Source organism: Tachyglossus aculeatus, chromosome 1 (assembly GCF_015852505.1).
Source record: "Tachyglossus aculeatus isolate mTacAcu1 chromosome 1, mTacAcu1.pri, whole genome shotgun sequence".
NCBI lineage: Eukaryota > Metazoa > Chordata > Mammalia > Monotremata > Tachyglossidae > Tachyglossus > Tachyglossus aculeatus.
The window spans coordinates 13512498-13535665 of NC_052066.1; the positions used below are offsets into that span (position 1 = coordinate 13512498).

A 23168-nucleotide genomic window follows, 5' to 3' on the forward strand; every position below is an offset into this window, starting at 1 on the left:
AAGCACTTAATAAGACCATAATAAAATAATGGATGAAAAAGGCTGTTTCCTTGGACACTTCAAGATCTCCAGTATTGGATAATGTCTTAAAGGGAGTCTCAAGTCCCGCAAGCCATTTTTCCTCTTCCTGGGGTGTTATAGCCTGACATCACAACAAACCATCTCTATCTATTTAAAATATTTGGCGTCCTAGTCTTTCAAGCAAAGTCAGGCTTGACCGGGTAAATGTGCTTTATAACTCAGTTTCTTTACTCTTCCCTAACTTGCTAAATGCTTTTATTCTTTGGTGACATTTCTGGGGCTCAGTGATGCCTTTTATCCTTCATTACAATCTACTATCAGGAGACATTGCTTGACCAAAGGGCAGGAAATCACATCCGAGTTGCTCTGGTCAGTGTATATCATAAAACAGGACTTATGCTCAATGGTTTATGCACAAATATCTTGACTGGGGTAGCTAATCAACTAAGACTTCGACAAGATCCAATTTGTCCTGCAAGCCTGTGTAAGACAGTAAAATCCCTTAAGAAGTGTACTGGAGTCATCGGACACATGGTTACTCTCTGCACATATTGCATTCTAATGAGATGGGAAAAAAGGAGCTATTACCCCCAAACGAATGCCTAATGCAAATCACTTCATGTGAAAAGAATTGGTGACTCTGAGGGAACACAGTGGTTGATGACAAGGGGTAGGAGTGTGACTTTGGGCAAGGCACTTCACTTCTCTGCATCTCAATTCCCTCATCTGTAAAATGGGGATTAAGACTGTGAGCCCCCGTGGGACAACCTGATCACCTTGTAACCTCCCAAGAACAGTGCTCTGCACATAGTAAGTGCTTAATAAATGCCATTATTATTATTATTATTTCCTAGTTTCTCTGATGTCACGGTATTAATGGTGGTAGTTGTAGCAGCAGCAGCAGTCTTGAGCCCCATTTTGCAGATGAGGGAATGAGGCCTAGGGAGGTAAGGTGATTTGCCCAAGGTCACACAGCAGACACGTGGTAGAGCAGGGATTAGAACTCAGGTCCTGACTCTCAAGTCTGTGCTCTACCCACTAAGCCACCCTGCTTCTCTAATAATACTGTTTCTAGTACTAATTCCAATGTTACTGCTACAACTGATACTAATATTTCTACTGTTATTACCACTACTGCCACTATTACTACTAATGCTACTACTGTTATGTTTACTTGAATTGATGTCTGTCTCCCACCTTCTAGTCTGTGAGCCCACTGTGGGCAGGGATTCTCTATTGCTGAATTGTACCTTCCAAGCACTTAGAACAGTGCTCTGCACACAGTAAGTGCTCAATAAATTCAACTGAATGAATAATAGTAATAACAACATTAGTAGTAGGTGTAGTAGGTGTAGTAGTGGTGGTAATTGAGAAGCAGCATGACTTAGAGGAAAGAGCCCAGGTTTGGGAGTCAGAGGACGTGGGTTCTAATCCCAGCTCCGCCACTTGCTGCTGGGTGACCTTGGGCAAACCACTTCACATCTCTGCGCCTCAGTTACCTCATCTGTAAAATGGGGATTAAGACTGTGAGCCCCATGTGGGATAACCTGATCACCTTGTATCTCCCCCAGTGCTTAGAACAGTGGTTGGCACATAGTAAGCGCTTAACAAATATCATCATTAAAGAGAAACAGCGTGAAAATGGACAGAGCATGGGCTTGGGGATTCAGAGGATGAGGGTTCTAATCCTGGCTCCACCACTTGTCTGCTGTGTGACTGTGGGCAAGTCACTTAGCTTCTCTGTGCCTCAGCTACCTCATCTGTAAAATGGGGATTAAAAAATGTGAGCCCTATGTGGGACAATCTGATTACCTTGTATTTACGCCAGTGTTTAGAACAGTATTTGGTACATAGTAAGCTTTTAACAAATACCATAATTATTATTAGTAGTAGTAGTAGTAGCAGTAGTGGTGGCAATTGTAGTATTGGTGAGGTAGTAGTAGTAGCAGTAGTAGTAATAGTAGTAGTAGTGGTGGTGGTAGCAATAGTAGTAGCAGTAGTAGTGGTGGTGGTAGTAGTAGTAGTAGTAGTAGTAATAGTAGTATTAGTGGTAGTAGTAGTAGGGGGATGGACCATGATTACTAACTAGCAAAGCAGTCTGGCTTAGTGGAAAGAGCACAACCTTGGGAGACAGAGGTCATGGGTTCTAATCCTGGCTCTGCCACTTGTCCGCTATATGATCTTGGGAAAGTCACTTCACTTCTTTGTGCCTCAGTTCCCTCATCTGTCCAATTGGGATTAAGACTGTGAGCCCCACGTGGGACAACCCAATTACCTTGTATCTACCCCAGTGCTTAAAACAGTGCTTGGCACATACTAAATGCTTAACAAATACCATTATTATTATTATTATTATTATCATCATCATCGTTATATTGTGTTGTACTCTCCCAAGCACTTAGTACAGTGCTCAGCACATAGCATGGAAAGAGCACGGGTCCAGAAGTCAGAGGATCTGAGTTCTAATCCTGGCTTTGCCATTTCCCTCCTTAATGACCCTGGATGAGTCACTTAATTTTCCTGTTTCTCAATTCCCTCTTCTGCAAAATAGGGATTCAATGGCTGTTCTCTCTCCCATTCAGACTGTGAGCTCGATGAGGGACCTTATTATCTTGTATCTATTCCAGGACTTAGTAAAGTGCTTGGCACATAGTGAGCAGTTAAAAAATACCAACATTATTATTAGTAGTATAAGCAACTAAAAATACCACTGATTGATTTATAGTGGTTATTTCCCTTGGTTCAGAGAAGCAGTTTGGCCTAGTGGAAAAAGCACAGGCCTGTGAGTCAGAAGACTTTGTTCTAAGCCTGGCTCTACTACTTGCCTGCTGTGTAACCTTGGGAAAGTCACAACTTCTCTGTGCCTCAGTTTCCTCAACAGTACAATGTGGATTTAATACCTGTTCTCCCACACAGCAGATGAACTGTGGAGCCAGGATTAGAACACATGACCTGGGATTCAGAAGGCCGTGGGTTCTAATCCCGGCACTGCCACTCATCTGCTGTGTGACCTTGGGCTAATCACTTCGCTTCTCTGGGCCTCAGTTACCTCATCTGTAAAATGGGGATTAATTCTGTGAGTCCCAAGTGGGACAACCTGACTACCTTATATCTACCCCATTGCTTAGAACAGTCCTTGGCACATAGTAAGTGCCTAGCAAATACAATTATTATTATTATTATTATTATTATTATTACAAGCCCATAACCTTGGTATTATCCTTGAATCCTCTCTCTCATTCAACCCACGTATTCAATCCATTACCAAATCCTGTCAATTCAATCTCTCACCAAATCCTTAGTCCCACCTTCACAACATCGCTAAAATCCAAACTTTCCTCTCCAACTAAATTGCTACCATGTTAATACAATAACTCATCTTATCCAGCTTAGAATACTGCTTCAGCCTCCTTGCTGACTTCAGTAATCATTCTGTGAGCCCCATGAGGGACAGAGATTCTGTCCAACCTGATTTGGTTGTATCCACCCCAGCACTTAGGACAGTGCCTGGCACATAATAAGTGCTTAACAAGTGCCACAATTATTATTTTTTTTTCATTTTCTTCCCTCTTTCATTTGGCCTCTGTCACTGGGCTCTGTCTTTCTGGATTTGTTCATTCAAACATATTTATTGAGCATTTACTGTTTGCAGAGCACTGTATTAAGCGCTTGGGTGCCGTGTGTCTCTCCTGATTCCCCCATTTGACTCAGCTTTTCAGAAGAAGGGATTTTTCTCCTCATTTCTCTTCAGCTACAACCCAGCCCACATGCTTCACCCCTCTAAGACGAGCCAATCCAATCTCCTCTCTCTCTTGCCCTCGACCCTTTCCTCAAATCCTCCATTTCCCCTGGAACTCCCATCCCTTCACTATCCCCATCTTCAAAATGCCATGTATTCCATCTCCTCCAGGAAGCCTTCCCTGACTAATCTCCCATCTCCTCACCCAATTCTCCTCCATACTTAAATCCATAACCCCTAAAACACTTTTGGCGCTCCCTCCTTCCCCCCCCTCCCCAAAGCACGTGCACACCTATATTTATCATCCACTACTCATGTCTCCCCTCTGGATTGCAAGCTCCTTTTGGGGAGGGATTGTATCTGAGAAGCAGCATGGAGTAGTGGATACAGCACAGGCTTGGGAATCAGAAGGTCATAGGTTCTAATCTCTGGCTCCTCCACTTATCTCCTGTGTGACCTTGGGCAAGACACTTCAGTTTTCTGGGCTTCATTTCCCCCCTCTGTAAAATGGAAATTGAGACTGTGATCCCCTCCTGGGACAGGGACTGCATCCAACCTGATTTGCTTGTATCCACCCCAGTGCTTAGTACAGTGCCTGGCACATTGTAAGCACTTAATAAATACCATAATTATTATTTTTATTACCTCTATTGTACTCTCCAAAGCTCTTAGTTCAGTGCTCCACACACAGTAAGCTCTCAATAAATCACACTGATCAAATGGCTGTAAGCTCACTGTGGGCAGGGAACTTGTCTACCAACTCTGTTTCACTCTCCTCTCCCAAGTGCCAAGTACAGTGCTCTGCACACAGTCAGTGCTCCATAAATATGACCGATTGATTGATTTATTGACCGATCTAAACCACATCAGCTCTTCTGCAGTCTCAATCGCTTAATAATTATAGTATTTCCTAAGCACTTCCTGCTGAAGAGACACAACAATCAGATTAGACCCAGGACAGGCTCACAATCTAACAGGACCCACATGGAGCTCAGAATCTAAAAGGGAAGGAGATGATAGAACAGAGAGGTTAAGGGCCTTGTCAAGGTCACAAAGCAGTACACTAGAACTTCCTGTCTTTTTCCCAAGGTCTTTGCATCTAGACAACAGAGAGAGTTATTCCTGCCTTTTTCTTCCCTTTAGGGATAGTGGGAGAGTAGATGTAACAGGCTCTGTTCCACAGAAGGGACAGATAAAGCCACTTTTCTCCAATTGCCTGGAAACAGATGTTCCTGGCCTTCGGCTTCCTGGAAACAAATAATCTTCTGTTCAAACAGCAACACCAAACAAGTCTCCGAGGACATCAACGTTTAGAGCCATTTGGTCGTCTCTGAGTGGTTCCAACCAGAGAGACGTTACAGGCCCAACTAGGAAGGTAATGAGGGGGTTTCAATTTCAGGAACATTTCTGGGGAACAACTTCAACTGTTCCAGAAAGGTAATTCTGCTTCATCAAAACGAGATTTTCAGTTCTGCCAAAATCCCACCGCCACAGCTTGCCCTTCCAACCATTAAACGTCTATCCCATTTTGCCGCCCGGGACACGAGGTGACTGCTCAAATGCCGAGTGAGTCATTTGAAAGAGGCGGCCGGCATTCGAGCAGTCCATCGTCCCTGGGTAGGGAACAGCTTCCTAAGTTCCTGCTAGGGCTTTCATTTATTATATCGATTTCAAACGTCGCGGTTCAGATTCACCAAAGTGCATATCGAGGCAGGATATGGAAACATCCATATGGTTATATACTGCAACAAAGACAGCGGCAGTGCGTAAATCAAATGTGAAGTGTAATGGGTCCGTGGGATGCTGGTTTGGCGGCAGAATTCAATTCAGCGGCAGTTAAATGTTTCTGATCGTTTGTCACCGTCAAAACCCGAGAGCTGGCTCAGAGAGTAAAGAACTACAGAAAGTTATCTCTAAGTAAAGAGTTGTCTCTCTTTTGCAGCTTGATATGCTGAATTAACATTCTGCGTGAAACCATTTCTGCTGCTATATCATCCACTTTAATCATTATTATGAAAGATAATAATAATGATAACAATGATAATTATCATTAATTTTTCGGTCTCAGATTTTCTCGCCCCTCTCCCTTTGCCTTCCCCTCGACTTTAACCCCTAGCCTTAGACACAGAGATAAGAGCTTTGGGAATGAATTATGCAAAGTATAAAAGTCAGAAAACAACAAAAATATTCAGAAGCTATAAAAATACAGTTTCCCAACACCCACACATATTCATATTCCTGGCCTGAATATGGTTCAGTATTTTCTTCTTTGACCCAAAACAGAACATGAACTGTGGTGGAATTTCACCTTTTAAAGGGGGCAGAAACCCAAAAAGAATTGCGGGGAGAGGTATTCCCTTCCATGTTAGTTCATAATTGTCAAAGAACAGTGAGAGAAATACTCTCTCCACTCCACCAGCAAAGTTTCTGAACATCCTCACAATGCTTCTAGACTGTGAGCCCGCTGTTGTGTAGGGACCGTCTCTATATGTTGCCAACTTGTACTTCCCAAGTGCTTAGTACAGTGCTCTGCACACAGTAAGTGCTCAATAAATACAATTGGATGAATGAATAAATGAATGATTCTTTTGATACAAGGTTTCCTATTCAGGAAAAAAACAAAACCAACAACCCTGTACTAGTTTAAACTTTTTTAAGAGGACAGCTGAGAGAGCGGAAATGATGAGAGGTATCAATTTCATATCATGCTATGTTGTGCATTTAGGAAAACATTTAGTGATTGAGGGTGTACTTTGAATTCTCCTTAAGAAAGCTGCTTTTTCCAAAAGCACCAGGCACTATTGCCCACTCTTTAGAAAAATGTCCAAGTTTCACTTGGTTGCCCAGTACTTTTTCACTCCTAAAACTCTTTGCATTTGATAGTTTATAAAGTAATTTTCTCTCTACACATATTCGTTCTAGCTCCAGAGTTTTCAAAGAGGCAGTGCGGCTTTAAATATGGACTGAGTGTTTAGCCTCAGGATCATGTTACATACAGACGGCTAGATGAAGGCAGCTTTTCAAAAAAAAGCCCTATTAATGTCTCCGCATGGAACTGCTTCACTCATCCCCTTAATGTTTTATTTTCGTTCTGAGAGAAGACCAAATGAATTTGCTTATCTAGATTCCTTCCAGATAATTAATGTGACATTTAGATGGAAAACGATGAATGCTTCCATGTACTATATCTTTTCGGTAGACATTCATACATGGTTTATCTCATGTCCCTAACCCTTTCTTTCCCCTTCCCTCCAATCGTAAGGAAGAAAGGAGAACTTGCTCTTCAGTTCCAACTTTCCTTTCCCAAAGGAGGCTCACCCCAGTCTCTGGGTGAAACCTGAGCAAAAATCAAAAAATAAAATTCCCATTTTACCACAAGTGGCCCACAAGGAAACAGGTACTCACAATCATTGAATGCCATTCTGTTCGGGTAACTCATGATTTGAGTTGGTCAGAGAGTTGCTGCGGTGACAGTCCTGCGTCACGGGTTGGATTGAACTGAACAGCTGGATGGGTGGAAAGGAGCCTCAAACCCCTGGAGGAGGATATCGCTCTGCTTCAGATGTCTGTTGTCTGGCTTCTGACCCTTTCCAACTGGAAAAGGAAACAGCACATGTCCTCCTCTTTCGCCTTTATGGCTCACATGAGCGTGGGAGGGGCCCAAGTTTAAAGATAGCCAGAGCTGTTTTTTTCAAAGTTGGCTGGTGAGATGGCTACCTCTTATTTTTTTTTTCAATTTTTGAGGCTTCAACATCACAGAGGGGCAGAGCTGGGGCATGTCTTGGGGAATACATGTGGGGCCGAGGCGGTCGGCGGACCTGGCGGTCGAGTTCTGACTCTGCCAATGCATGCTGGGTAACCTCAGGCAAATCACTCAACCTCTCTGGGTTTCATTTTCTTCACCTGCAAAAGGAAAATGATAACTGTGTTATTTGTTAAGTGCCTACTAAGAACTGAGGGCTGTGGTGGATACAATACAATCACATCTGGCTCTCTCTGCCCCACACGGGGCTCTCGGTCTAAGCACGGAGGGAGAGCAGGGGTTTAAGCCCCATTTTACAGAACAGGAAATTGAGGCACAGAGAGGTTCATCATCATCATCAATCGTATTTATTGAGCGCTTACTATGCGCTGTACTAAGCGCTTGGGAAGTACAAATTGGCAACATATAGAGACAGTCCCTACCCAACAGTGGGCTCACAGTCTAAAAGGGGGAGACAGAGAACAAAACCAAACATACTAACAAAATAAAATAAATAGAATAGATATGTACAAGTAAAATAAATAAATAAATAAATAGAGTAATAAATATGTACAAAAATATATACATATATACAGCTGCTGTGGGGAAGGGAAGGAGGTAGGATGGGGGGATGGAGAGGGGGACGAGGGGGAGAGGAAGGAAGGGGCTCAGTCTGGGTTAAGTCAGAGGTTAAGTAGCTACCCCAAGTTCACAAGGTAGGCAAATGGCAAAGTGAGGATTAGAACCCAGGGATTCTGACTCACTGTCTAATGCTCTTTCCGCGAGACCATGCTACTTTTAACCCTAAACCCTGATAGTCTAGACTGGAAGCTCCTTGTGAGCAGGAAATATGTGCACCAACTCTGTTCTACCATACTTTCCAAAGCGCTTAGTACAGTGCACCGTACACAGTAAGCATTCAATAAATATGATCGATTGATATTCAAAGGAATGTTTGAGAACAAATGAGATCACTTCCATGAAAGTGTTTGGGAAAATATAAGTGCTCTAGAAATACTAGGTATAAATGAAACTCTTAGCAGGTAAAATCCTCAAAAGCAGAGATTATGCCTGTCACGTATGTTGTTCTCTCTCCCGAACATGTAGTCAGTCAGTCAGTCAGTCAGTCAGTCACTCAGTTATTGAACACTTCCTGTGTGCAGAGTACTAAGTGATAGGGAGAGTATAATATAACAAACACATTTCCTGCCCAAAGTGAGCTTACCGTGTGGAAGGAGAGACAGCATTACTATGAATGAATACAATTACAGTTATGTACATAAGTGCTGCGGGGCTAGGAAGGGGGGAAAATAAAGGGAATAACTGTGGTACTTGTTAAGAGCATACAATGTGACAGGAACTGTACTAAGGGCTGGAGTGGATATGAGTAAATAGAGTTGGACACAGTCCCTGTCATATGAAGGGCTTGCATTCTCAATCCCCATTTTACAGGTATGGTAACTGAGGCACAAAGGGGATGAAATGACTTGCCCAGAGTCACACAGCAGACAAGGGGGGGATCCGGGAATAGAATCCAGGTCCTATTGACTCGCAGGCCTGAGCTCTATCCACTATGTCAGCGCACTGCTCTAAGTGATTGGGGGAATACAATATACCAATGAAACAGACACATGCTCTGCCCACAACAATAATAATAACAATAATTATAATTCATTCATTCATTCAATCATATTTATTGGGTGCTTACTGTGTGCAGAGCATTGTACTAAGATCTTGGGAAGTACAAGTTGGCAATATATAGAGATGGTCCCTACCCAACAATGGGCTCACAGTCTAGAAGACAGGTTCACTTGGTATTTGTTAAGCACTTACTATGTGCCAAGCACTGTTCTAAGCACTGGGGGAGATACAAGGTAATCAGGTTGTCCCATGTGGGCTCACAGTCTTAATCCCCATTTTCCAGATGAGAGAACCGAGGCACAGAGAAGTTGTGCCCAAAACTGAACTCCTTGTCTTCCTGCCCAAACCCTGCCCTCTCCCTGACTTTCCCATCACTGTTGATGGCACTACCATCCTTCCCATCTCACAGGCCCACAACCTTGGTGTCATCCTCGACTCCGCTCACTCCTTCACCCCTCACATCCAAGCCGTCACCAAAACCTGCTGGTCTCAGCTCCGCAACATTGCCAAGATCCGCCCTTTCCTCTCCATCCAAACCACTACCCTGCTCGTTCAAGCTCTCATTCTGTCCTCTCTGGACTACTGTATCAGCTTCCTCTCTGACCTCCCATCCTCTTGTCTCTCCCCACTTCAAACCATACTTCACGCCGCTGCCCGGATTGTCTTTGTCCAGAAATGCTCTGGACATGTTACTCCCCTCCTCAAAAATCTCCAGTGGCTACCAATCAACCTACGCATCAGGCAGAAACTCCTCACCCTCGGCTTCAAGGCTGTCCATCACCTCGCCCCCTCCTACCTCACCTCCATTCACTCCTTCTACAGCCCAGCCCACAGCCTCCGCTCCTCTGCTGCTAATCTCCTCACCGTGCCTCGTTCTCACCTGTCCCGCCATCGACCCCCGGCCCACGTCCTCCCCCTGGCCTGGAATGCCCTCCCTCCCAACATCCGCCAAGCTAGCTCTCTTCCTCCCTTCAAGGCCCTACTGAGAGCTCACCTCCTCCAGGAGGCCTTCCCAGACTGAGACCCCTCCTGCCTCTCCCCCTCCTCCCCCTCCGCCTCCCCTCCGCCTTACCTCCTTCCCTTCCCCACAGCACCTGTATATATGTACATATGTTTGTACATATTTATTACCCTATTTATTTATTTATTTTACTTGTACATATCTATTCTATTTATTTTATTTTGTTAATATGTTTGGTTTTGTTCTCTGTCTCCCCCTTCTAGACTGTGAGCCCACTGTTGGGTAGGGACTGTCTCTATATGTTGCCAACTTGTACTTCCCAAGCGCTTAGTACAGTGCTCTGCACACAGTAAGCACTCAATAAATATGATTGATTGATTGATTGATTGATTAAGTGACTCACCCAAAGTCACACAGCAGACAAGTGGTGGAGCTGGGATTAGAACCCATGACCTCTGACTCCCAAGCCCGTGCTCTTTCCAATGAGTCACTCTGCTTCAGCCTAGAGCTTACAAAAGCAGGGTAGCTTAGGGGATAGAGTACGAGCCTGTGATTCAGAAGGTCCTGGGTTCTAATCCCAGCTTTGCCACATGTCTGCTGTGTGGTCTTGGGTGAGTCACTTCACTTCTCTGGACCTCCGTTATCTCATCTGTAAAATGGGAATTAGGATTGTGAGCTCCATGTGGGACAGGGACTGTGTCCCATCTGATTAACTTGTACCTGCCTCAGAACTTAGAACAGTGTTTGGCACATAGTAAGTTCTTACCCAGTACCATAATTATTGGTATTATTACAGAGTCTCCCAGTTCTGCCACACCAAGTGGCGATGAGCGCTAGCGGACCTCTCACCTGTAGAATGCTAGATGACGTGAAGGAGCGGCCTGTGGCTCTGAGTTCAAGCTGCCTCTTGTGGGAATAAATCCACTTCCTCCCAGAGCGCTGGACAGTTGAACCTCCAGTTTCCATGCAAGAATTCTTACACGTGGGGAGGCGGGGGCTTTGGGGTTCCCGTGGGAAACTGAAGGACGCCAGTCTAATGAGCAGGCAGACTCACTGCTGCTTGACTTGCACCTGGTCAGCTGAGGGGAAACTGAAAGGGGGAGTTAATAATCATCATCATCATAATAATGGTTCTTGTTAAGCACTTGGTAACAATAATAATAATAATGATGCCATTTATTAAGCACTTACAATGTGCAAAGCACTGTTCTAAGCACTGGGGAGGTTACAAGGTGATCAGGTTGTCCCACGTGGGGCTCACAGTCTTACTCCCCATTTTACAGATGAGGTAACTGAGGCACAGAGAAGTTAAGTGACTTGCCCAAAGTCACACAGCTGGCAACTGGTGGAGCCGGGATTTGAACCCATGACCTCTGACTCCAAAGCCCGTGCTCTTTCCACTGAGCCATGCTGCTTCTCTGGTAGGTGGTAAGCACTGTCCTAAACGCTGGGGTAGATGAAACTTAATTAATTAATTAATTCATTAAATTAATTAGCTGCACCAGGTCAGCTGAGGAGAAACTGACAGGGGAGATAATAATAGTAATAATAATAATAATAATAATAATAATAATAATTCTTGTTAAGCACTTGGTAGGTGCCAAGCACTGTCCTAAGTGCTGGGGTAGCTACAACATAATTCATTAATTGATTAATTAATTAGCTGCACCAGGTCAGCTGAGGGGAAATGGACAGGGAAGTTAATTAATTAATTCATTCAATTGTATTTATTGAGCACTTACTGTGTGCAGAGCACTGTACTAAGTGCTTGGGAAGCACAAGTTGGCAACATATAGAGACGGTCCCTACACGTCAGTGGGCTCACTAATAATAATAGTAATAATAATGATGATGGTTCTTGTTAAGCACTTAGTAGGTGCCAAGCACTGTCCTAAACGCTGGGGTAGCTACAACTGAATTAGGTTAGTTATATTTATTGAGCGCTTGCTGTGTGCAGAGCACTCGCTCCATCCCTTCTCCCCTCCTTAACTTCCATCTTCAACCGCTCACTCTCCACTTGTTCCTTCCCCTCTGCCTTCAAACATGCCCATGTCTTTCCCATCCTAAAAAATCCATCTCTTGACCCCACTTCACCTTCTAGTTATCGCCCCATATCCCTCCTACCATTCCTTTCCAAAACCATCATCATCATCATCAATCGTATTTATTGTAATAATCGTATTTATTGAACGATTTTGTCTACACGTGCTGCCTCAAATTCCTCAACAACTCTCTCCTCGACCATCTCCAGTCTGGCTTCCGTCCCCTACATTCCACGGAAACTGCCCTCTCAAAGGTCACCAATGACCTCCTGCTTGCAAAATCCAACGGCTCATACTCCGTCCTAATCCTCCTCGACCTCTCAGCTGCCTTCGACATTGTGGACCACCCCCTTCTCCTCAACACGCTATCTGACCTTGGCTTCACAGACTCTGTCCTCTCCTGGTTCTCCTCTTATCTCTCCATTCGTTCATTCTCAGTCTCTTTTTCAGGCTCCTCCTCACCCTCCCATCCCCTTACTGTGGGGGTTCCCCAAGGTCCAGCGCTTGGTCCCCTTCTGTTCTCAATCTACACACACTCTCTTGGTGACCTCATTCACTCCCACAGCTTCAACTATCATCTCTACCCTGATGACACCCAGATCTACATCTCTGCCCCTGCTCTCTCCCCCTCTCTCCATGCTCGCATCTCCTCCTGCCTTCAGGACATCTCCATCTGGATGTCTGCCCGCTACGTAAAACTCAACATGTCCAAGACTGAACTCCTTGTCTTCCCTCCCAAACCCTGCCCTCTCCCTGACTTTCCCATCTCTGTTGACAGCACTACCATCCTTCCCATCTCACAAGCCCGCAACCTTGGTGTCATCCTCGACTCCGCTCTCTCGTTCACCCCTCACATCGAAGCCATCACCAAAACCTGCCAGTCTCAGCTCCGCAACATAGCCAAGATCTGCCCTTTCCTCTCCATACACACCGCTACCCTTCTCATTCAAGCTCTCATCCTATCCCGTTTGGACTACTGCATCAGCCTTCTCTCTGATCTCCCGTCCTCGTGTCTCTCCCCACTTCAACCATACTTCATGCTGCTGCCCGGATTGTCTTTGTCCAGAAATGCTCTGGGCATGTTACTCCCCTCCTCAAAAATCTCCAGTGGCTACCAATCGACCTACATATCAGGCAGAAACTCCTCACAGTCGGCTTCAAGGCTCTCCATCCCCTCGCCCCCTCCTACCTCACCTCCCTTCTCTCCTACATCCCACCCCGCACCCTCCGCTCCTCTGCCGCTAATCTCCACACCGTGCCTCATTCTCGCCTGTCCCGCCATCGACCCCCAGCCCACGTCATCCCCCTGGCCTGGAATGCCTTCCCTCCGCACATCTGCCAAGCTAGCTCTTTTCCTCTCTTCAAGGCCCTACTGAGAGCTCACCTCCTCCAGGAGGCCTTCCCAGACTGAGCCCCCTCTTTCCTCTCCCCCTCCTTCCCCTCTCCATCCCCCCTGCCTTGCCTCCTTCCCTTCCCCACAGCACCTGTATATATGTATATATGTTTGTATGTATTTATTACCCTATTTATTTATTTATTTTACTTGTACATATCTATTCTATTTATTTTATTTTGTTAATATGTTTGGTTTTGTTCTCTGTCTCCCCCTTCTAGACTGTGAGCCCACTGTTGGGTAGGGACCGTCTCTGTATGTTGCCAACTTGTACTTCCCAAGCGCTTAGTACAGTGCTCTGCACATAGTAAGTGCTCAATAAATACGATTGATTGATTGATTGATTGATTGGCAGAGTGGGAATCGAACCCATGACCTTCTGACTCCCAGACCCATGCTCTATCCACTACGTCCCAATGCCAAGAGTGCTGAAGTCCATGAACCTTCTCCGATCAATAAATCAATCAATGGTATTTACTTTTTTTAGTGATATTTGTTAGAAGATTATTATGGGCTAAGCAGTGTTCTAAGTCCTGGGGTAGGTAATGATAAATAATAACTGTGGTATTTGTTATGCTCTTACTGTGTAGTAAGCAATGTAATAATGATGATATTTGTTAATCAATCAATCGTATTTATTGAGCGCTTACTGTGTGCAGAGCACTGCACTAAGCGCTTGGGAAGTACAAGTTGGCAACATATAGAGGCAGTCCCTACCCAACAGTGGGCTCACAGTCTAAACGTTAAGTTAAGCGCTTACTACGGGCCAGGCACTTTACTAAGTGCTGGTGTGGGTCAAAGTAAATCGTGTTGGATCCAGTCTCTGTCCCATGTAGGGCTCACAGTCTCAATCCACATTTTACAGATGAGGTAACGGAGGCACAGAGAAGTGAAGTAACTTGCCCAAGGTCACACAGCAGACAAGTGGCAGAGCTGGGGTTAGAACCCATGACGTTCTTACTCCCAGGCCGGCGCACTATCCACTAGGCCACACTACTTATCCTTGGGAGAGATACAAGATCATCAAGCCCCAAATGGGGCTCACAGCCTAAGTAGGAGGGATCATAGGTATTAAATCCATTTTGCAGATGAGGGAACTGAGGTACAGGGATTTTAAGTGACTTGCCCGAGGTCAAGATACAAGGTTGGCAGGTTGGACGCGGTCCCTCTCCCACATAGGGCTCACAGTCTTAATCCCCATTGTACAGATGAGGTAATTGAGACCCAGAAAAGTGAGGTGACTTGCCCAAGCTCACACAGTAGACAAGCGATAGAGCAGGAATTAGAACCCAGGTCCTTCTGATTCCCAGGCCCATGCTTTATCCATCAGGCAATGCTGCTTCTCTTTACTGAGCACCCACTGGACTATTTTGAAGAGTAAAATACAGCAGAGTTGGCAGACACAAACCCTGACCACAAGGAGATTAAAGGCTACAGGAGAGACAGACATTAAAATAAATTATACACAGGGGAAATAGAAAATTATGAAGGTTTCCCGTGCAATAATTTATAGTTAGATATCTGGCCTCCAGTTTCTTCTTGAATCAACCTTTTCCAGGACAAGCGGCAATAAGCAGAATCAATTAAAGAGACTTCTTTCATGGTTTTAAAGCAATGAAGAAATAATCTCATTCCTGCTAAGCATGCTTTCCTGTGCTTTTTGTGCATTTTACCTTAAAGACCTTTCCTCTTGTAGCATGCAATGTTACTGCTAGGATGGCCTATTCTGCCCGTCAGGCCTGCCTCTTGGAGCATTTATTGTGGTATTCATTAAGTGCTTACTATGTGCCAAGCACACTACTAAATGCTGCGGTAGATAAAAAATAATTAGGTGTCAACTGGGACTCCCAGCCTAAGTAGGAGAGAGAACAGGTATTGAGTCCCCATTTTGTAGATGACAGAATCGAGGCACAGAGAAGTGAAGTGACTTTCCCAAGGTCACACACCAGACAAGTGGCAGTCAGGATTAGAACTAAGGTCCTCTGACTCCTGGGCCACGCTGCTTTTCATACTGAAGCAGTGTGGCTTAATGGATAGAGCCTGGGTTTGGGATTCAGAGGTCATGGGTCTAATCCCGACTCCACTGCTTGTCAGCCGTATGACCTTGGGTAATTCAGTTAACTTCTCTGTGCCTCAGTTACCTCATCTGTAAAATGGGAATGAAGATTGTGAGCCCCACAAGGGACAACCTGATTACCTTGTATCTACCCCAGTGCTTAGAACAGTGCTTGGCACATAGTAATCGCTTAACAAATACCAACATTATTATTATTATTATTATTATTATTAAATCACTGTCTTATTTTCTTGTGCTGGGAAAACAAAATCTTATTGTATTGGTTTTCATTTGGACCGCATACAATAAATCTGTGTTCAAGAGTATTACATTTGGAATGCACCAATCCTATCCCATCTATTAAGTCTTTTGAAACACCCCAAAGGAGCAGATACCTTAATACCACTTTAAAAAAAAGGTTAGGACTAGCCATTTTATATGCCACATTTAAAAAAAAATTTTTTTAGTATTTGTTAAGGGCTTATTATGTTATGTGCCAGGCACTGTACTAAGTGCTGGGGTAGACACAAGATAATCAGGTTGGACATGGTTCATTTCCCACTTGGGTCTCACAGTATTAATCCCCATTTCACAAATGAGGTACAGAGAAGTGAAGTGACTTGCCCGAGTTCACACGGTAGACGAGTGTTGGAGGGGGATTAGAATCCAGGTCTTCTGATTCCCAGGCCCATACCCTGACCACCAGGCCACGCTGCTTCTTCGCAGTTAAAAATGAATTCAACAGGATCTCTAGGTAGGGTCCATTAGACGACTTGGAGTGGCCAATTGAGAGCTAGCCAGCTAGGGTGTTAGCTAGCACCTTTGCACCTTTCCCCTGGTCCCCGCTTCACACTTTGATGAAGAAGGGGATTCAGATAAGAGCTGCTGGAAACCTTACCCCAGTAGGGGAAAAGAGGAAAAAGATACATCCCTCATTTCTACCCTTAATTTACTCCTCCCTCGGCCCCATGGCACATATGTACATATCCGTAATTTATTTATTGATACTAATTGTATTTACTGTGTGCTTACTGTGTGCAAAGCACAGTACTGAGCCCCTGAGAGAGTACAACATAACAGACTTAATAATAATGATGGCATTTATTAAGCGCTTACTATGTGCAAAGCACTGTTCTAAGTGCTGGGGAGTTTATAAAATGACCAGGTTGTCCCACGGGGGGCTCACAGTCTTAATCCCCATTTAACAGATGAGGGAACTGAGGCCCAGAGAAGTTAGGTGACTTGCCCAAAGTCATACAGCTGACAATTGACAGAGCCGGGATTTGAACCCATGGCCTCTGACTCCAAAGCTCATGCCCTTTCCACTGAGCCACACTGCTTCTCTGGTAGATATATTCCTGGCTCATATCAAGAGAGCCGTGTATAAGACAGGGACCGTATCTGATGTGATTCCATTGTATCTGTCCCAGCACGGAGAAGCAATGTGGCTTGGTGGATAGAGCACGGGCCTTGGAGGCAGAAGGACCTGGATTCTAATCCCAGCTTCACCACTTGTCTGCTGTGTGACCTTGGGCAAGTCATTTCACTTCTCTGGGCCTCAGTTCTCTCATCTGTAAAATGGGGATTAAGACTGTGAGCCCTATGTGGGACAGGAACCATGTCAAAACTGATTAACTTGTATCTACCCTTCACTTCTCCCTGCCTCAGTTAACTCGTCTGTATAATGGGGATTTAGTCTTCACTCTCTACATGGGTTGGGTTCTTTGTCAACTCGAGTTGCCTGGATCCACCCCAGTGCTTAGAGCAGTGCCTGACACATAGTAAGCGCTTAACAAATACCACAATTATAATTATCGTTATTATTACCCCAGCACTTAGAACAGTGCTTGAGGAAACCCTACAGTAAGGGATGGGAGGGGGAGGAGGAGCCTGCAAAAGAGACTGAGAATGAATGACTGGAGAGATAAGAGGAGAACCAGGAGAGGACAGAGTCTGTGAAGGCAAGGTTGGATAGAGACTCGTGTCTCCTCCTGCCTTCAAGACATCTCCATCTGGATGTCTGCCTGCCATCTAAAACTCAATATGTCCAAGACTGAACTCCTTATCTTCCCTCCCAAATCCTGCCCTCTCCCTGACTTTCTCATAACTGTAGATGGCTGTCCTAAGAGCTTGGAAAGTCCAATTCAGCAACAGAGACAATCCCTACCCAACAATGGGCACACAGTCAATCAATCAATCAATCAATCAATCGTATTTATTGAGCGCTTACTATGTGCAGAGCACTGTACTAAGCGCTTGGGAAGTACAAATTGGCATCACATAGAGACAGTCCCTACCCAACAGTGGGCTCACAGTCTAAAAGATGGGCTCACAGTCATCCCTGCTCTCAGCCCCACGGCACTCAGTGACCTCATCTGGAAAATGGGGATTAAGACTGTGAACCCCCTGTGGGACAACCCTGATTACCTTGTACCCTCCCCAGCACTTGGAACGGTGCTTCGCACATAGTAAGTGCTTAACAAATACCAACATTATTATTATCATTATTATTTGGGCAAGTCACTTCACTTCTCTGGGCCTCTGTGACCTCATCTGGAAAATGGGGATTAAGACTGTGAGCCCCCCGTGGGACAACCCTGTTAACCTTGTATTCTCCCCAGCGCTTAGAACGGTGCTTCACACATAAGCGCTTAACAAATACCAACATTAGCAACATTAGCAGCGTGAGAAGCAGCGTGGCTTAGTGGAAAGAACACGGGATTGGGAGTCAGAGGTCATGGGTTCGAATCCCGGCTCCGCCACATGTCTGCTGTGTGACCTTGGGCAAGTCACTTAACTTCTCTGAGCCTCAGTTCCCTCATCTGTAAAATGGAGATTAAGACTGTGAGCCCCACTTGGGACAACCTGATCACTTTGTATCCCCCCCCCCAGCGCTTAGAACAGTGCTTTGCACATAGTAAGCACTTAACAAATGCCATCATCATCATCATCATCATGGCACTATCATCCTTCCCGTCTCACAAGCCTGCAACATTGGTGTCATCCTCGACTTTGCTTTCTTGGTCACCCCTCACATCCAATCTGTCACCAAAACCTGCCATTCTCACCTCCGCAACATCGCCAAGATCTGCCCTTTCCTCTCCATCCAAACCACTACCCTGCTGGTTCAATCTCACATTCTATCCTGACTGGATTACTACATCAGCCTCCTCTCTGATCTCCCATTCTCCTGTCTCTCCTCACTTCAGTCTATACTTCACGCTGCTGCCTGGATCATCTCTGTGCAGAAACACTCTGGGCATCTTACTCCCATCCTCAAAAATCTCCAGTGACTACCAGTCAACCTACACATCTGGCAAAAACTCCTCACTCTTGGCTTCAAGGCTGTCCATCACCTCGCCCCCTCTTACCTCACCCCCCTTCTTTCCTTCTACAGCCCAGCCCACACCTTCTGCTCCTCTGCCACTAACCTCCTCACTGGGCCTCGTTCTCGCCTGTCCCGCCATCGGCCCCCGGCCCATGTCTTTCCCCTGGCCTGGAATGCCCTCCCTCCGCACATCCACCAAGCTAGCTCTCTTCCTCCCTTCAAAGCCTACTGAGAGCTCACCTCCTCCAGGAGGCCTTCCCAGACTGAGCCCCCTCTTTCCTCTCCCCCTCTCCCCATCCCCCCGCCCTACCTCCTTCCCCTCCCCACGGCACCTGTATATATGTTTGTACAGATTTATTACTCTACTTGTTTTACTTGTACATATTTACTATTCTATTTATTTTGTTAATGATGTGCATCTAGCTTTACTTCTATTTATTCTGATGACTTGACACCTATCCACATGTTTTGTTTTGTTGTCTGTCTCCCCCTTCTAGACTGTAAGCCCGGGTAGGGACCGTTTCTATACGTTGCCAACTTGTACTTCCCAAGCGCTTAGTCCAGTGCCCTGCACACAGTAAACACTCAATAAATACGATTGAATGAATTCATTGCACACTGTAAGCGCTTAATAAATGCCTTTACTGCTATTATTATTCTCTGGGCCTCAGTTACCTCATCTGTAAAATGGGGATTGAGACGGCGAGCCCCAGTTGGGACAGGGACTGTGTCCAACCGGATTTGCTTGTACCCACCCCAGCGCTTAGTACAGTGCTTGATACATAGGAAGCACTTCACAAAAACCATAATAATAATTATTACATTAGCAATATTCCCTCTTGGCCAAATTTTCAAAGACTTTTAGCACTGCAAGCCACTGAATCCACTGGGGAAACAGGCAGACTTGCTGAAATTAGGGCTGTCCTTGGCCCCTCAGGATACACCCTGGTGCAAAGGGAATACATATCTATTCTATGTATTTTATTTTGTTAGTATGTTTGCTTTTGTTCTCTGTCTCCCCCTTTTAGACTGTGAGCCCACTGTTGGGTAGGGACTGTCTCTATATGTTGCCAGTTTGTACTTCCCAAGCACTTAGTACAGTGCTCTGCACATAGTAAGCGCTCAATAAATACGATTGATGATGATGATATTCAGAATGGGGTGAGAGCGCCACCCTGTGGCCGATCCCAGCTAGTGCTGCTCCAAATATGATCCGGGCCTCCATCTGTCCACTCTGCCACCCTCATGACTGGAAGTTTTCCAGTCCTGGAGGAAAGGTTCCCCTTTATTTTAATTTAAATTATCCTTATTAGAATCCGTGAAACGTTTGCTCTGTCCCAGACACTGTACTAAGAAGCAACGTAGCTCAGCAGAAAGGGCATAGGCTTTGGAGTCAGAGGTCATGGGTTCAAATCCCAGCTCCGCCACTTGTCATTCATTCATTCAATCGTATTTATTGAGCGCTTACTGTGTGCGGTGCACTGTACTAAGCGCTTGGGAAGTACAAGTTGGCAACATATAGAGACGGTCCCTACCCAACAGTGGGCTCACAGTCTAGAAATGACCTGGGGACCCAAACCAGCATTTCGGGGAGCGAGCGGGAGGAGGGGACCCCAGCTCTGTGACTTCGGGCAAGTCACTTCACTTCTCTGTGCCTCAGTTACCTCATCTGTAAAATGGGGATTAAGATTGTGAGCCCCCTGTGGGCCAACCTGATCATCTTGTAACCTCCCCAGCGCTTAGAACAGTGCTTTGCACATAGTAAGTGCTTAATAAATGCCATAGTTATGATTATTATTATTATTACTAAGTTTTAGGGGAGTTATGCAATAATCAGGTTGTACACAGTCTCGGTCCGACATCAATCCATCAATCGGTCAATCACGTTTCTTGAGCGTTCACTGTGTGGAGAGTGCTGTATTAAGCATTTGGGAGTGTAGAACACAACAACAGACTGGACAACACAACAACAGACTGGACACAGTCAATCAATCAATAAATCAGTCATGTTTATTGAGCATTTACTGTGTGGAGAGCACTGTATTAAGTGCTTTGGAATGTACAACACAATATAGAGGAAATATTCCCTACTCATAATGAGTTTACAGTCCAGAGGGGTCCTTACCTGATAGACAAGTTCCCTGACAACACAGAGCTTATATTCAGAATAAGCCCTAAGATCCCATTTCCTTTTCTCCCACTCCCTTCTGGGTCACCTTTGCTTTGTATACGCTCCCTCCCTCAACCCCACAGCACTTATGTACACATCCATGATTCATTTATTTATATTAATGCCTAACTCCCTCTCTAGACTGTAAGATCGATGTGGGCCAGGATTTTGTCTACAAACTCTGTTATATTGTACTCACCCTCTCAGGACACTGTACACTCATTACACTGTACACTGAGTGTACACTGTACACTCAGCTCAGTACACTGCTCTGCACACAGTAAGTCCTCAATAAATACAATCGATTAATTGATTGACTGATATAGAGGAGGAGCTTGTAGTGTAGAGGACGGTAGCATTGTTGTCTCTGGGCCTCTTTGCATTTTGTCATTCAGTGTGTCATTAATGGCTTGACCCCCATAATAATGATAATAATTCTTGTATCTGTTAAGTGCTAACTGGATGCCAGGCTTTGTACTAAATGCTGGGGTGGATACAAGCAAATCGGGCTGGACACAGTCCCTGTCCCAGGTCAGGATCACTGTCTCAATCCCCATTTTACAGTTGCAGGTAACTGAGGCCCAGAGAAGTGAAGTCACTTGCCCAAGGTCACATAACAGTTAGATGGTGAACACATGACCTTCTGAGTCCCAGGCCCATTATCTATCCACTACTTGGTGCTGCTTTCTATGACACTGATTATTCACCTGGACTAGATTGTGAGCTCCTTGAGGGTAGGGATTGTGGGAATACTAGTAACAATCAATCAATCAATCAATCGTATTTATTGAGCGCTTACTATGTGCAGAGCACTGTACTAAGCACTTGGGAAGTACAAATTGGCAACATATAGAGACAGTCCCTACCCAACAGTGGGCTCACAGTCTAAAAGGGGGAGACAGAGAACAGAACCAAACATACTAACAAAATAAAATAAATAGGATAGAAATGTACAAGTAAATTAAATAAATAAATAAATAAATAGAGTAATAAATATGTACAACCATATATACATATATACAGGTGCTGTGGGGAAGGGAAGGAGGTAAGATGGGGGGATGGAGAGGGGGACGAGTGGGAGAGGAAGGAAGGGGCTCAGTCTGGGAAGGCCTCCTGAAGGAGGTGAGCTCTCAGCAGGGCCTTGAAGGGAGGAAGAGCGCTAGCTTGGCGGAGGGGCAGAGGGAGGACATTCCAGGCCCGGGGGATGACGTGGGCCGGGGGTCGACGGTGGGACAGGCGAGAACGAGGTACAGTGAGGAGATTAGCGGTGGAGGAGCGGAGGTTGCGGGCTGGGCAGTAGAAGGAGAGAAGGGAGGTGAGGTAGGAGGGGGCGACGTGATGGAGAGCCTTGAAGCCCAGGGTGAGGAGTTTCTGCCTGATGCGCAGATTGATTGGTAGCCACTGGAGATTTTTGAGGAGGGCAGTAATATGCCCAGAGCGTTTCTGGACAAAGATAATCCGGGCAGCAGCATGAAGTATGGATTGAAGTGGAGAGAGACATGAGGATGGGAGATCAGAGAGAAGGCTGGTGCAGTAGTCCAGACGGGATAGGATGAGAGCTTGAATGAGCAGGGTAGCAGTTTGGATGGAGAGGAAAGGGCGGATCTTGGCAATGTTGCGGAGCTGAGACCGGCAGGTTTTGGTGACAGTAACAGTAACAGTAACAGTAACTGTAGTGTTTGTTAAGCAGTTACTATGTGTCAGGCACTGATATAAATTAATCTGCAGCGTGAATGGAGAAGCAGTGTGGCCTAGTGGCAAGAGCCCAGGTTTGGGAGTCAGAGGATATAGGTTCTAATCTCTGTTCCACCATTTGTCTGCTGTGTGACCATGGGCAAGTCACTTCACTTGTGGGCTTCCGTTACCTCATGTGTAAAATGGGGATTAAGAACTGTGAGCCTCATCTGGGACAACCCAATTACCTCGTATCTATCCCAGTGCTTAGAACAGTGCTTGGCACATAGTAAGCACTTAACAACTATCATCATCATCATCGTCCTCATCATCATCTGCTCGAACACAGATCCTGTTCCACATGGGGCTCTCTGTTTGAACAGGGGTGAGAACATGTATCT

General features: G+C 45.3%; 1 protein-coding gene across 1 annotated transcript in view; it reads right to left on the reverse strand.

Annotated features, from left to right (window-relative positions):
- GYPC (glycophorin C (Gerbich blood group)) overlaps window positions 1-7362 on the reverse strand; it is a 53120-nt gene extending 45758 nt beyond the window's left edge. The window contains exon 1 of the mRNA XM_038747569.1: window positions 7166-7362. Coding sequence (XP_038603497.1) covers window positions 7166-7199 — 34 coding nt within the window. The 5' untranslated portion in view covers window positions 7200-7362. The remainder of the gene's footprint in view (window positions 1-7165) is intronic.
- Between the last annotated feature and the right edge of the window lie 15806 nt (window positions 7363-23168).